The sequence below is a fragment of the Nymphalis io genome, chromosome 14 (assembly GCF_905147045.1).
Source record: "Nymphalis io chromosome 14, ilAglIoxx1.1, whole genome shotgun sequence".
Classification (NCBI taxonomy): Eukaryota; Metazoa; Arthropoda; class Insecta; order Lepidoptera; family Nymphalidae; genus Nymphalis; species Nymphalis io.
The window spans coordinates 11,999,447-12,015,365 of NC_065901.1; the positions used below are offsets into that span (position 1 = coordinate 11,999,447).

The window sequence follows — 15,919 nt, forward strand, 5'->3', positions numbered from 1 at the left end:
ATGTCCTTTTCTGTACCCCAAAATTAGATTATGTTATCTCAGTCACTTTGGCAACTATAAGTTAAGTTAAGATACAATGGAAAAATATTTTTTATTAAACGCAAGTATTTGCCAATTGTTTTATGTATAACGAATACTTTAACTAAAGACTTAAAAAAAAAGTATATTTTGTAATGTTTAATAACTTTTATAATCGGTAAATTAAATATCGTTAGGCCACTCTAAAATATGCGTGCGTGCGTTTTGAAATAAAGCACAAATAGGAGATTATTAACAAGTTACAATTTACAACCAACAAACATACATAATATGTAAAATGTCTAACATTTTGCACTGAGTGTATTTTAAAAACGAACAAGCTTATGAAATTCAAAAAGTTTGTATATATGTAGAAATAAAACTACCAACTCAAGGGGAAACGCGGTGAATTAAGCGCCGAATTTTCCTCCCTCTTTAGATACGAATCTTTTCCCCTGCAACGCCTATTAGGTGCATAGTTTTAGGGTACACTTTAATTTTGCTACCTTATATACATAAGTACCTATGTAGGTATAGACGAATCTCGTAAACAAAAGTTAAATAGTGTAGTTATTTATTTCTTATTTTCAAGATTGTGTAATTTGCTTGTGTTGTCTTATTATAATTATTTATTTAAATGGCTAATATAGCATCTGTTTATCCATTTATTGTATGTACATCTGTTGCTTCAATACTTCCTATATTTTTCAATATAGTAAGTTGAATGAAATGTCAATGCTCATTAAAATCCCAAAAAAAAAGTAAAAGAAAAATTATTTGACATAAGCGCCTAAAATGGAGTTAAAAAATTTGACAATTTTTCGTGAAATTTACACATTTTCGACGGTGACTGTACGCTCATCATGTCCTCGAGACAGTCCTTGAGACATGTAGCTAGTGCAGCACACATTCAGCGCACCTACTTGTGAACCCTTTGAATTATGTGCGCCGAATTTTTTTTTCAGTCACTGAACCAGAGTCTTTGATCTAACGCAAAAAGTCAGACACGTTGATGTAAACAAGGAACACCAACACCTCCGACTTTTTGAATCATTCAAAAGCTTACTTCGGTCTATTTATACGTATCATTTTGTACATATTTTACGGATACATAATGTACATAGAAACAAATATCTTGCCAATTAGTAAACCTTATGATGAAAACATTATAAGGTTTATATTCTATTTATTCAAGAATTTATAGATGACTAACTTTCCCGCGGCTTTTCTCTCTTTTGGGAGAGGTTTGGGTGATATGACTTGGTCTATACCGCAATGTTTGATGACGAAAGTCTTCAACCAATGCGTCTTACCTGCCATGACATACGGTGCCGAAACGTGGACACTAACTGCGGGACTAGTCCACAAATTCAAAGTCACTCAGCGTGTTATGGAGCGAGCTATGCTCGGAGTATCTTTGAAGGATAAGATCAGAAATGAGATTATCCGGAAAAGAACCGGAGTCACCGACATAGCTTGCAAAATTAGCAGGCTGAAGTGGCAGTGGGCTGGTCACGTATGTCGTAGAACTGATGGCCGTTGGAGCAGACGAGTCCTAGAGTGGAGACCGCGAATCGGCAAGCGCAGCGTAGGGCGCCCTCCATCCAGGTGGACCGACGACCTTAAGAAGGTGGCGGGCACCAACTGGATGCGGAAGGCGGAGGACAGGGAGCTTTGGCGCACCTTGGGAGAGGCCTATGTTCAGCAGTGGTCAACGATTGGCTGTTGATTGATTGATTGATTGATTGATTGGGTGATAAGCCGACTTTCATATCTATTTAATATAATTTAAATCTCCCAATATCTAAGGATATCACGTACAACACAAAAACTATAATAGAGTTAGATGCAACACAAAAACCGATTTAGAATGCATAAATATTGAATAGAATTATAAACAACGACGCATAACGCCCTCGCGTCTTTGAATTATTTAGTTTCATCTCGTAGTGTAATCCTTGTATTGACTGTATCAATAAAAATTCTCAAGGGTACTTACACAATTCTATGCTCGACATGAAGACTTTTAGTTCAAAAAATGTTTGTAATAAAGTAAAAAAAACTGTTAAAGAACATCTGTGTGCTAAAGGTCGTTAAAAAAGTAACTTTAGATGATAGCACACCATGTGAATTAAGCAATCGATAATATTTAGCATCCAGAAGTAAAAATGAATTTATAAAAACCACGAATTGGTCTATAAAAAAAGTATAACAATAAATCGTACAAATTAATATGAGTTACTCACTCAATTGCACTCACAAATCACAAGAAGCGACAATAATGAATTAATTACCTTTCTTTTTTTTTGCAACGTTTTTGTAAGAATAAATAATAATAATAATAATCTACTTACTATGTATAATATCTATTCCATCATAGGAGTAAAAACAACACTTAGATTTACATATTCCATGCCATTTGCAAATAGCTCTGCTATGTTATGCACTCAACACTACAAACAGGTACTTAAATTCACTTTAATTTTACTTTCAAAGCGCCATTTTTCTACAAACCTTATTAAATCACATATTTTTCGTTCTAGATTGCTTCAATTCAATGTCAAATTTGTTTATTTGTTTTTATATCTTTTGTGATAAGCTATACAGTTTCATTCGCCGGTTCTTCTCAATTCTGGGGTAATTATTTTCGAACCGGTGATATATGACTGTCAATAAGTAAATATATACAATGTTTGTATTGATTAAGAATTTTTGATCTAAAATTCCATTAAATGTTTTGTAATAGAAAATCAAAAGTCAAAAATCTTTTTTCAATATAGAAGCATTACACTTACTTATTGATTGTCAAAAAATCTATCACAGGAAAGAAACACCTCAGACCTGAGGAGAAACGGCCAAAAAAACTCCGCGCTGTTTTTCTATTTTTTCTAGCAATTTTATTTACAGTACCATAATTCAAATTTATATTTGGAGGTGATCGTTACATTCCCAAGTTGTGTTGTTATGTAAGGAATCATTATATTTATACATAATATCCTTTAACATACAAACGCTCCTTTTTGAATTTTTCAATTGAATATTTTTGAACGTTTTCTAGGATCCTTTTGTAAAAGCAAACATTGTCTACACAAATAATTCTGAACGCTGTCTAGTCAGGTAAACTTCTTAAATTTCTTATGCTTGTTTTCCGTAAAAGCCTGTGAATGTCCCACTGCTGGGCTAAAGGCCTCCTCTCCTCTTTTTGAGGAGAAGGTTTGGAGCTTATTCCACCACGCTGTTCCAATGCGGGTTGGTGGAATACACATGTGGCAGAATTTCAGTAAAATTAAACACATGCAGGTTTCCTCACGATGTTTTCCTTCACAGTAAAGCACGAGATTAATTATAATCGCAAATTAAGCACATGAAAATTCAGTGGTGCTTGCCCGAGTTTGAACCCACAATCATCGGTTAGGATTCCCGCGTTCTTACCACTGGGCCATCTCGGCTTATTATGCTTGTTCCTTGTACCAATAGTATTGTACGTCACAATTTCCAAAAAGAGAACTTTTATATTTTTGCGAACTCACACAATCAATTTAAAACTAACAAAACGTAATGTGTCGTAGAGGCCTTAAATAAAATCATAGAGAACGAAGAAAAATACAATTCACTTTCAGTGGAACGCAGTTAACATTCAATAAGATAAAATCTTGTGTACTTGTGTTTGTCACCTAACTCCTCCTAAATGTCTAGACCGATTTGGATGAAATTCTGTGTATATTTCAATGGTTAGATGGTTTGAAAATACAATTGGGGTTGGTACGTATCGCTGCTGTCGGTATGTCACCGAATGAACAAAATGTCTGTATGGCAGGACGACGTCTGCCGGGTCCGCTAAATGATTTTTTTTTTATTAAGGATCCCAATAAGGCATACACATGATAAGTTTTAAATACATTATGCGAGTTATTAGTCTATGTCATATATATGTATACAACTCAGTAACAGCTAATATAATAAAATTAAAATTAAGGACTTTAAAAAATATTATATATACTATAAAAATATGAATTACAGGCGCAAGAGACATAACATCTTAGTTCCCAAGGTTTGTGGCGCATTGGCGATGTAAGCGATGGTTAACATTTCTTACAATGCCAATGTCTATGAGCGTTGGTGACCACTTACCATCAGGTGGCCCATATGCTCGTCCATCTAACTATACTATAAAAAAAGAGGAAAATACCTAACACTATTTTTAAGGTATTTACAATGAATAAAACATTTATGACAAGGATTTATAATAAAAAATCCACGTCGTAATAAAATTGAGGCGCACCACATATCATGGGTAAACTTTGTGTAGCTTTTAGGTTCTCGCGGGAGTGCCGTCAAATCCTTTATCCGAAATCCGCGCTTTATAGCCGTATAACTCTTGTAAGATTTTTTTTTCTAATTTTTAGATTGCGTTACTTCATAACTTTACTTAAGACAATAAACTTATAATAATCCATGATTATCCGTAGTAATATCAATTAAATAGTATTGTAAAAGTAGCTCAAAATATCCCGCTGCTGAGCTAAGGCTTTTGAAGAGATTTGGCAATTCTGCTAACGCTTTAGCCGCGGCTTCGCTCGCGTCATAATTCAGAATTGCGAAATACCAATTTCTATTTCTTCAAAAATTAAGGATTTTATTCCCTTTGCTAAATTTAAAAGGTTAAATTTTATACACAAATTTTATTTTATACATTATGAAATATATAATATTAAGTTAAATAATGAATATTCAAAAAAAGCCGAGATGGCCTAGTGGTTAGAACGCGTGAATCTTAACCGATCATCGTGGGTTCAAGCCCGGGCAAGCACCACTGAATTTTCATTTACTAAATTTATGTTTATAATTCATCTCGTGCTTGGCGGTGAAGAAAAACATCGTGAGTAAATGCATGTGTCTAATTTCATTAAAATTATGCCACATGTGAATTGGCATTGGAGCAGCGTGGTGGAATAAGCTCCAAACCTTCTCCTCAAAAGGGACAGGAGGCCTTAGCCCAGCAGTGGGACACTAACAGGTTGTTACTACTATCCTACTAGTGAAATAATGCGCACTGCGGTGACAGGCATCATTATTAATTACTTATTCATGGACAATGTATTCATGAATATTCATGTTCACAAGTCATCTTCAAATACTTTGATATTCTGATCATAAACTGTCCGATATTGTCTTATCATCAATTTCTCGTTAAGAAAAGACCCAATTAATTGATAAACGTAATAATTATCTATGATATCCTAACGTAAAGTAACGTAATTTTTTTTTATATAGAATAGGAAGATGGACGAGCATATGGGCCACCTGATGGTAAGTGATCACCAAACGCCCTTAGACATTGGCATTGTAAGAAATGTCAACCATCGCTTATAGCCAATGCGCCACCAACCTTGGGAACTAAGATTTTATGTCACTTGTGCCTGTAATTACACTGGCTCACTCAACCTTCAAACCGGAACACAACAATATCAAGTATTGCTGTTTTGCGGTAAATATCTGAATGAATATCTGATGAGTGGCCTACCCAGACGAGCTTGCACAAAGCCCTACCACCAGTAAAATATTATCTATATATAATTAATAATAATTTTATGTATAATATATAAATACATTGTGTATCTTGTCAAGGGCTCCAACGATCTGTTTGATATTTAGCTAAAGTATGCCTTTGAAATTTATTTATATTCGCTATTTTTCACCAAAAAAATATAATTAGTCAATTATTATTAAAGCAAAACATTGCGTTTGATCATCCTAATACCAGATAATGATACTAAGAGCACCTGTTTAGGAGACCATACCACTCTAGACATTATAAGCATTATTTTTTTATAAATAAATGATGTTATTATAATGTAATTGAAATGTTGTGAAAATTTATTATACTTTACAAGATATTTTTTATTGATGTCAACTAGATTAATTTATTCAAAATCAATGTTTTTACTATAAACTTTAAAAACGCGTGGACATAGCCATCGTCGCCCACGCATTACGTCTCCTACGCCATTCGCATCGGCGGGACCCTCTATCGACGTACCATATTTTATATGGTATTTTATACCATTCGCATATATTGTGAACTGATACTTAATCTTATGTCATAAACGTAATAAAAGTTTAAAGAAAATATTAATTATCCGTGTTTTCATATATATTATTATTTGTTACAGCGTGCGTAGAGGAAGATTGCATAGACTGGGAGGGCAAGTCAGTGCCTCACGGGCTGTTGTATGTGCCAGGGCCTGGGGTGTGTTCCATCTGTGTGTGCTACCACTCAAAGCCCATGTGGTGCAAAGCTATTTACTGTGATCCGCCTTATGTAAGTTAAGGGATTGTATATTATTTTCTAAGATCAATATATCAACTGATTTATTTTTAAGTAGCCTAGCTTTTATTACAAATCCCGAAGTTCGGTTTCCTGGTCGGACCTTAGGGTAGAAATTAACAGAAAAGCCCAGAGAGAGAGAGAATATTAAGTGAGAACGACAGTGTTATACGCTGTGTATGGTGTGTAAACATGTTGTAGTTGGCAAGTCTCAGAAAACACGAAAAAACTTTGGATCTCATCTTCCCAAGCGATACCAATGCTTTAATACAAACTTGGGCACTCAATAATACATGGTACGACAATGATGAACTTGAATAGCAACAAAAATAATTTAAAAGAATATAATTTTAACGATTCGTGTCCAGAAAAATATATAATTAATTAAAAACTCATTTGTCCACAGTTCTGCAAAAACTTCCGTGTTGGGGAGCGTTGTTGCGAATTTGAATGCTTGGACCCACCTGGAGAAGACACCAGGTATCGTGAGCGACAGCGCCTACGAGCTCTCATCCTTGCCGGCAACTCTTCAGCACCTCACACCAAACCTTCCTTACAAATCAAAGCTGGAATCTCATTGATAGCAGTGGCTGTTGCGAGATTCGTCTGAAGAGAGACAATTTGACGATATATTTTCGTCTAATAACGGATATATATCGCAGGTCTTGTGATTTATTAATCTGCCAATTCAAAGTAAATAAAACTCAACTTATCGTAAAAAAACGTATAAATATACACGGTGCTAAGATAGGTATCTTAGTGGTTGACACTCTCGTCACAGAACTTTACCTAAATAACTTCTAACAACTTAACCTAAAATCTGAAAAGGGACGCAACTACGTCACTCATAAGTGACACCTCTTACAGGGGAAAATGTTTGTTCGTATTATTCTATGATTACAACACAATACTCCAAGGTCAGACAAGATGGTACTTTATATAAGATTACTTAGTTATTCTAAAATAATTTCGACTCTTCAAAACCTTAGTAAAAACTCTTGTTACGATTTCCTCCTAGTTCACTATCTTTTTCTAATAACCCAATTGCCAAAGAAAACACCAATTTACCTCTATCGATACCTTTTATAAATTCACTTAAGTTACATTAAGACTTTAATTAGCTAGTCATATTTTTACAGAAACAAATTAGCTTACAGATAATTTCTAATTGTATCGGAAAAATAATAGAATATCAATCAGACAACTCCGTTATTATCTGTAAAAAGAAATAAGGTATTTACACCGACAATAATCATAAAAGCTAGATTAAGATTTAAAATCTTGCTTTTGTGGGTAGAATTGTAATAATGATTAATTTATAACCTTCCACATTTTTCCGAAATTTTATTAAAATATAGCAAGCAATTTACGAAGAGTCTATAGAAGTCTTCAACTTACGACAAAATGGAGGCCTGCCAAGTTTTTACCCATAAAAAGACAAAATGATCGTTTAAAAAATGTTTGGTATCTACAAATGATCAGTTTGATTTCATAAAAGATACGATAGAATTATAACTTAAATAATTGTCATATCGCTTAAAAGATTTTCAAAAATATAATAAAATAAGGTACTTGCCGTTTTTAAATATTGAGCGACCTGTTTTTTTTTTTGTACGTTTTGTTTTGCGACTAGGGTTATTATGGCACGGCTGATTTGATATTTTAAATATTAGTATTTAAGTTTAATGATAATAATTTATTACACAGATAATAATTAGATACAAATAAAATGTTCGGACCAATTTTATGTAAACAAGTAGCCTGGTGTTCAATAACATTTATTTTCAATTTTAATTTTCATGTTAAATGTGTCTTGTCCGTTAGAAATTAAAAAAGAATACAGATAACAACAATTATGTACCATTTTGAATGTACGGCTTTATCGACGTACCACTCTTAATATATATAGAAAAAAAAAACAAATTAAATTATACAATGAGCACCTACAATATCTGTTTGTTTTCGTAGTAGGTACCTACTTAAGTATTTTATGGTGCAATAATTCCCTAAAAAGATGTATAATCCACAATGAGTGGTAAAGCAACTGCAATATTGTACAATGTATACACTGTGTATAGAATGTAAAGTTGTTTTTAAATGTGTTGATTTCGTGGCGAAATAGATGAACTTTTAATAGACAACGTAAATAGATTAGTGTTTTATTTAGAAAAAAAAATACTATATTGTTTATACTGTTCAATATTGCAACTAATCGCTCGTGAGAATGGACCACAAAATAAAGAAAAAGTTGTCTGGAACATTAAATGATTACATTGTACGCTAATTATTTTAATGATAATCTGTGTGCCTTACACAGCTCTATCGAGATTTCGCTCGAAATAACATAAAATAATTTATTCTCCCTTCTACATTATATAAAAATCCAGTGATATTATAAAGTAGATAAATTATAGAATATACCAAATGAAATAATTATGGGCTCTTCACATCTTAATAAATCGTGTAGATAGGCACTTGAAAATTGTAGCTTTAAATTACTTACGTCATATCATCGGCTGTTAGGCCTAATGCTCACTGAGACATATAGAAGCGGTAACAGCTTCGTCACTGCGCAATGATAATGTAAAACTATGCACTAAATTTACGTAAGTAAGCGAATGGTGAATTTGTTACCGTATCCTTTGTCGCAAGTACACGCCTAGCCTTAGAATTTAAAATACAGCAATGCGATACATAGATTTAGATATTTTTTCTATTTTTTTTTTATATTTCCATTATAAAACAACATTAAAAAGCTAGATTGCAATGCTAGACAGATTATACGCTAATAATTATATAAATTATAATATCTGATTTAGGAATATGATTCTATAATTTTTGAATATAGCCTTGACCTCAAATTGTGAACCAAACAACAAAACTGTAAAAAAATAAAAAAAGGATTGTTTTTCATAATTATTATATTTGATTTAAATTTCAAAAAATACTGTAGTATGACTTCTAAATCCATAGAAAATTAGCGTGACCAAGATATTTGACCTAGGTCATAGGCATAAAAAGTAGCTTTGACAATAAAAACTTTCGCTACACACGAAGTGTTTTATAATTACATCTTCTCACGGCAATTATATTAGGATTATTTAAATTTGGCTTAAACATTGACATCTAGATATCGTCATAACATATCAACTAAAATGAGTCACATCCAGCTTAATTGTGATACACAAAATTGTAGATTATTTTTAAAATAAGACTACTGGTCTATTTATGAGATATAAGATAAAAAAGCTACTTTATTATCTATAATTAGTAAGGAACAATAATTTGGGACTTTTAATAAAAATAACCTATAAAAGATATTTGGCTATACTGTCAAAATTAAGCCAATGATTGATCTAAACCGTAGACAGAGAAACAAACTGTCTACGATCTAAACCTATGATTGACTATAAAACTATGACCTATATTATGGACGTAATATTATTATCCGACGGACAATCAGAAGTAAAATAATTGTTATTGGCTTATGATTAAAATAATATTATTTTTATATTCCGACATTTGGATCCTTAATGAAAACCGTTTCTGTTTACATTATATTATACGGAAATTAAAAAGTCACAATACTTTTTTTTTAATTCATCAAAACAGTATATATATATATATATATATATATATATATATATATATATATATATATATATACTGTTTTGATGAATTAAAAAAAAAGTATTGTGACTTTTTAATTTCCGTATAATATAATGTAAACAGAAACGGTTTTCATTAAGGATAGGATTTCATATATATATATATATATATATATATATATATATATATATATTGTTTTACTTTATTATTTTTGGCCAATTAAAATTCAAAATTAAAAAAAACACATTAAAAGGCTTCAAAATATGTGTTTTATTAGTATAAGTGATCACATGTAATTGTAAGACCGATTGATATAAGTTTGCTTTATTATTCAAAAACGCAATTCGAATGCATCAACAGTTCAATGCATTATAATGAAATATAATAAATTTCATATTTTTTATGATATTTGTTTACACAAAAAACATTTTACACTTCATGATGAATACTTTTTGATATATAATTATGCTTACACCAGAACTCAAACGGAGCTAGTTACAAGTATTAATTTATATTATTAAATTAATAAATCTTAATAATCTTGACAACAAAATTTTAAGCCACTTTCCTTAAACCGTTTGAGCTGAAATGTACCCTTTTCATGCCGGTGAAAATGCAATATATTTACTAAATATCGTAATTTGCCCTTAATTAGCGCCAAAGAAATAAATAATCTCAAATGTTTTTTATGTACTTAAATGTTTAATTTGAGTTAAATTAAACTTTTGAATCTCATAACCCAAACTGTTTTGTGTAAAACTCAAGACGGTCATGGCTCATGCGACCCCATAAATTAAAGGCCTTTTTAAATTGACGACTGACTTTTGGTAATTTAGGTACATGAATACCAAATGGTTATAATTATTATTTTTACGACGAAAATTAACCTTAATCAAAAAGTTTCAATGATACTGAAAAAAATATATTCGATTTTATTTTATTAAATGAATTCAAACATACTGTTTCACTTCAATGTTAATTCGATTCTAGAGAAAATCAAATTTTAGTACCATAGAGTTTTCATATGTATAATATATTAATTCTTGATCGGCGGTGAAGGAAATTATTGCGAATATTTGAATTCGTCGTGAGTGGATGTGTGGATGAAAGGATGAAATGCGAATCCACCAAGTCTAGAGAACCATTATAGAATAAGCCTTATTTTTGAGAGCTGTTGAGCCCTTGCCCAATTATAAGACGAATTTTTTTTTTAATTAATACGTTAAATATAAGTTTTTTTTTAATATTATTAAAAAAAACAAATAACTAAAGCAGGATTGAATGTTTATTTCAATGACCTACCATATTTATTGCCATGGGCACAAATAAAATATTGGTGGTAGTGGCTGAGTGGATCCTGATTTTCTTGTGTTGGTTGATAACATTTTAATCTAGGGGTCAGCCAAATTTATTATATCTCCACACACTGTTAAACTCATGGTGACTTAACTACAAAACAAACAAACCGTGACTTATATTTATTGACTATTCATTTAATGTTTTTTTTTAAATATATGCTGCCTAAATAGCATCATCAATATAATAAATGCATAAGGCATAAATGATTATATAATTATATAAAAAGGAATAATAGTGTCTTCATAATGATATTGTTCATTTTTAAACCTATAATATCTCATGTTTTTGTTAAATATTCATGCTCATAGCTTACAATAATGTCTCCAATTAATTTAATATGAAACCATAATGTACCTTATCTAATTCTAAGTATCATTTGTATTAATTTTGATCTTGAATAAATGGTGTGAAAATATACATATTTTTTAAATTATTACAATTGTAAATACATGCAAATAAATATTTAGCTCAAATAAATCTTAGTCCAAATGGTGTTGTTTTATTCATAATTATAAACCTAATATAAATATATTATTAAAAAAATATATATTACAACTGGCAATACTTTAACTTTAAAATGAAAAATATTTAAATATTCCAATTGTTATATAAAATATAGATAATTAAACATATGAGTACCTTCAGGTATTTATTGATAGCTTCTGCAATAGCAGTTTACCGTAACAGCCTGTGAATGTCCCACTGCTAGGCTAAAGGCCTCCTCTCCTCGTTTTGAGGAGAAGGCAGTTTAACAATATATATATATATATCAGACATTTATAGACATATCTTTGCATACTACTATGTCTTCAAAAATACTTTTTATTTCAAAGCAGTTAGAATTACCGAAATGACAACATACCTCATCAATAAAAAAAAATCCAAATAAATAAAAAATAGTATATTTAATATGAAACAAATAAATACTCAAATGGAATTTCTTAAACTTAGCTGGAATTTTTATTTTACCATCTCAATCCTTTATCATATAAGTCTTTCTTTGCCTCGTTAATTTCAGCCTTTAACTGTACAGCTGCTTCCTCACAGTTATTAAATGTAAATGTTCTATACAATACAACAGTAACGGCATAAAGGCCAAATAAAATAATAAATATGATTGGTGATACTACAATAAAATTCATATTTTCATCAATGAATTTGTGTTTCACATAGCCACCAACGAGAGAACACCACACTGCCAAAATAGCTGAAGTCATTGACATCCATTCCAGAAGTTTCGTCATTGTTCTGTAAAAAGAAATAAAAATATTTTTTTTATTTAAGAGATGATTGGTATATCGTTACTTAACCTACACGTCACAATTACATTTAGTTTTAAAATTAAATTTAGTTTATCAAATTATACTTTCACTAAAATTGTTTTACCTTTTTGTATTATAAATGTGTAACAATATTAGGTTTATTAGATAAGTGCAACAGTAGCAACAGAAATAAAAATATAGCACTGAACTCAATCAATATTTTGTTTTGATAATATTTGTCAAATGTCAAAGTCACAGTGGTTTAACGTTTCATTTCTTAAAAACGTAATCTAGGCATAACACTTTTTAAAACTGACAGTTGCCTAAGACAAAAATCTTCAGTTTACTCTAATGTTATCTTTAGTCCTTTAATTATTATTTAATTTAATGAACTAAACATAATATCTAAAGTATGTTAGATTCATAATCTTAGGTTATCTTATATTGCAAGTTAGGACCGATAGATTTTTCAGATTGGCATATTATGACATTTGACAGCTAACATACTGCTGGTGACACTGACAATTCAAATATTCCCAATGCAATTGCACTTCACATCGGACAATCTTTATTGTGAAATGTGAATTACCAAATGTCAAAACCAGCACAAACAAACGATGTACAATTAAATTAAAATAGAAAAAGCATTGTTCCGTTTGGAAAGAAATAATTCATTGTAATATCAGCTTTTTTATAGCAAACCATAATGAACGAAATTGACGATAAGTTTTATTATGTGTACAGTTCGTCATTAGATCACAAAGTCGAGATAAAAATGTAAGTATTAGAACTAATATTGTTCAAAACAGATAATGACTTTTCATAAAAACCTTTACAGTTACTTATTGTCTAAACTTTCGAAACTTACTTAAATTATATTTTAGATAAAAAATACATAGTTTCGTTATTACACACCTTATTTAAATGATTTTCTTTAATTTTTTACATTCTAAAAAAGCATTCTAACTATTCAATTGCATTTGTAATTATAATATCCTAACATTCTTCATGGTTTAATAAAATACATAAAAAGAGTATTTACTCTTTATATTTGATATAATTGAGTTAATTTTAAACTGTTGTCAATAAGGTCTAAATACTGAATATGAAACATTTTGAATAATATTATCAAATATTTCATGTGTGTTGCAGTGGCACCCTTGAAGGCAAGCGAGCCAAGCCAGAATATGACAAGTTGTTGTCGGACCCCATGCTCAAATTCTCGGGACTGTATCAAGAAGGCTGCTCTGACTTGTATGTGACCTGTCAAGTGCTATGCGATGGGGTACCTCTTGCATTGCCAGTTACAACATCTTATAAAGCATTTACAAATCGATGGAAGTAAGTGATGCATTTATAAATATAGAATTAATTATTTAAATATGTATATATTGGAACTATGAATTTATCATAAATTATTTTCGATTACTTAATTGGCTTTATGTCTCATACTTGGCGTGGAAGGAATTCTTATAAATTAAAACGACTATTTCTCTTTAGACCAACGATACTCAACCTTTTCCATAAAGGGGCCACAAACATGTTTTAGTCATGGTATCGCTGGCCGCAAACAAAAAATATTTAGGTAATGATCTGAATTAAACAATTATAAACGGATTTATCGCATATATTTCATGATGTTTCAAACACTTGTTCGTGAGCAATTGTTTAATTCAAATTATTTAGATGTCAATAAAAACCTTTGAAATTTAAAATGGTTGAAAATAAACTAATATCAAGTGGGACAACCACAAAGGGCCGTAGGTTGAATACCACTGCTCTAGAACTATCAATTTCTCATGATGCTAATATAACTTTTTATATTGAATCAGAATTTTAGTTACATTATACATTATATGCTGATATCTACAAATTTAACACAAATATCTATGTATACATTATATATCACAAATAATCTAATAACTTCTGTGGGAATAGGTCAAGTGTAACATTGCTTTATATCATAAATGAACTATACTTTGGATCCCAAAACTCAATTAGCAAATATATTAATTTTGAAAGCAACCAACTTCAAATTTCGAATATCATATATTTTGCATCTGTGGTAATGTTTCGGCGGATTGAACTTTGAGTTATGCCTACTATTAAAAAATCCAGTTAAATGAAAAATATTTTTTCAGCTGGAACGAATGGGTGACTCTTCCAGTATACTACAGCGATCTGCCACGGAATGCAATACTAGCAATGACAATATATGATTGCGCAGGACCAGGAAAAGTGATGGTGGTCGGTGGTACCACTATTTCACTGTTTGGCAAACATGGAATGTTGAGACAGGTATGATTGTTATTTAATATAAATCAATAAAACAGATGCAATATATTATATATATATATATATTTTTATAATTTTTTGGAAAAAATAAAAGATGTCTTGTGAAGTTGTTAGCACTTGTTGCTAGTAATTAGCACAATATTTTTAAAGAGATATATTAAAATATCCTTAATTCAGCTTTGAGTCATGAGATTCCATGTATGTCTAAGAATTTCTTGGTCTCATATATCAGTGTGTATTGGTTTCTTTATTCAACTTTAGCTCTATCAGGTTAATGCCTAACAAGCATGATTTCTAGCTTATGGTATTGTACAACTGTCTCTTATTTATATGTCTGAGCATCATCATGCATTAAAAGAAAATTATCTTCAATATATGAGGCATAACAATTTGTTCTAAAATTACCGTTCCATACCGAGCCGCAGCTAGGGAGCAATTTCGTAGAAATGTATACTTTCGTACGGGGTCTTAAGCTCTCTTATTAAAAATCGGTAGCAAAAAAAAATTGGTAGCTAAACTACCGCGTTTCGTTCGGTATGTGAGATTCCTGGAGGTCCAATCCAGTGGTGATCTAGATCCTCCTAAAAATTTAATGACACACTAACCTTCAGAAAAAGAACGTCCTCATTCCTTATAGACCGGCAACGCTCCTGCAAAGGTGTTGCAGGTATCCATGGGTGGTGGTAGTCACTTTCCATCAGTTGTGCCTCCTGCTCGTTTATCGTTATAAAAAAATCTTTCTCCGTCTCCGGCTTCGTGTACAAAAGTCCGCCGCATTAAGCTTTCTTGTTAGGTTTTTTTAGTTAATTTTCAAGTTACCTTCAAGTGTAAAGGAAATTTATCATGTAATGTTAATGAAGCACGATTTTCTGACGAAAGAAATATAAACTATATATTTTTTCTCATCTGCTGTTTGTTAATACGGTTCGTTTGATGGTACAGCTTGGGAGGCTATATACTCTCCTGCGTCACCGCCGCACAATAGCTATCTCACTTGCACCATGCAAGCAATTCTCTTGAATATTTACAGATGGCAGGTATTATAATT

The 15,919-nt window shown here is 31.1% G+C and overlaps 3 protein-coding genes across 3 annotated transcripts in view; 2 read left to right on the top strand and 1 right to left on the bottom strand.

Annotated features, from left to right (window-relative positions):
* Positions 1-9,961, top strand: part of LOC126773307 (uncharacterized) — a 35,266-nt gene extending 25,305 nt beyond the window's left edge. Inside the window, exons 2-3 of the mRNA XM_050494136.1 lie at positions 6,192-6,340; positions 6,753-9,961. Of these exons, the coding sequence (XP_050350093.1) occupies positions 6,192-6,340; positions 6,753-6,956 (353 nt within the window). The 3' untranslated portion in view covers positions 6,957-9,961. The remainder of the gene's footprint in view (positions 1-6,191; positions 6,341-6,752) is intronic.
* A 2,239-nt stretch (positions 9,962-12,200) lies between these two features.
* Positions 12,201-12,820, bottom strand: LOC126773311 (dolichol-phosphate mannosyltransferase subunit 3). Its single transcript, XM_050494143.1, has 2 exons — positions 12,701-12,820; positions 12,201-12,562 (listed from the first exon to the last, which is right to left on the bottom strand). The coding sequence occupies exon 2, from the start codon at positions 12,556-12,558 to the stop codon at positions 12,280-12,282; it is 279 nt and encodes a 92-aa protein (XP_050350100.1). The 5' UTR covers positions 12,559-12,562; positions 12,701-12,820; the 3' UTR covers positions 12,201-12,279.
* Positions 12,821-13,127: 307 nt separating this feature from the next.
* The window catches only part of LOC126773204 (phosphatidylinositol 3-kinase catalytic subunit type 3), a 29,637-nt gene continuing 26,845 nt past the window's right edge, over positions 13,128-15,919 (top strand). The window contains exons 1-3 of the mRNA XM_050493940.1: positions 13,128-13,353; positions 13,729-13,917; positions 14,718-14,874. Of these exons, the coding sequence (XP_050349897.1) occupies positions 13,283-13,353; positions 13,729-13,917; positions 14,718-14,874 (417 nt within the window). The 5' untranslated portion in view covers positions 13,128-13,282. The remainder of the gene's footprint in view (positions 13,354-13,728; positions 13,918-14,717; positions 14,875-15,919) is intronic.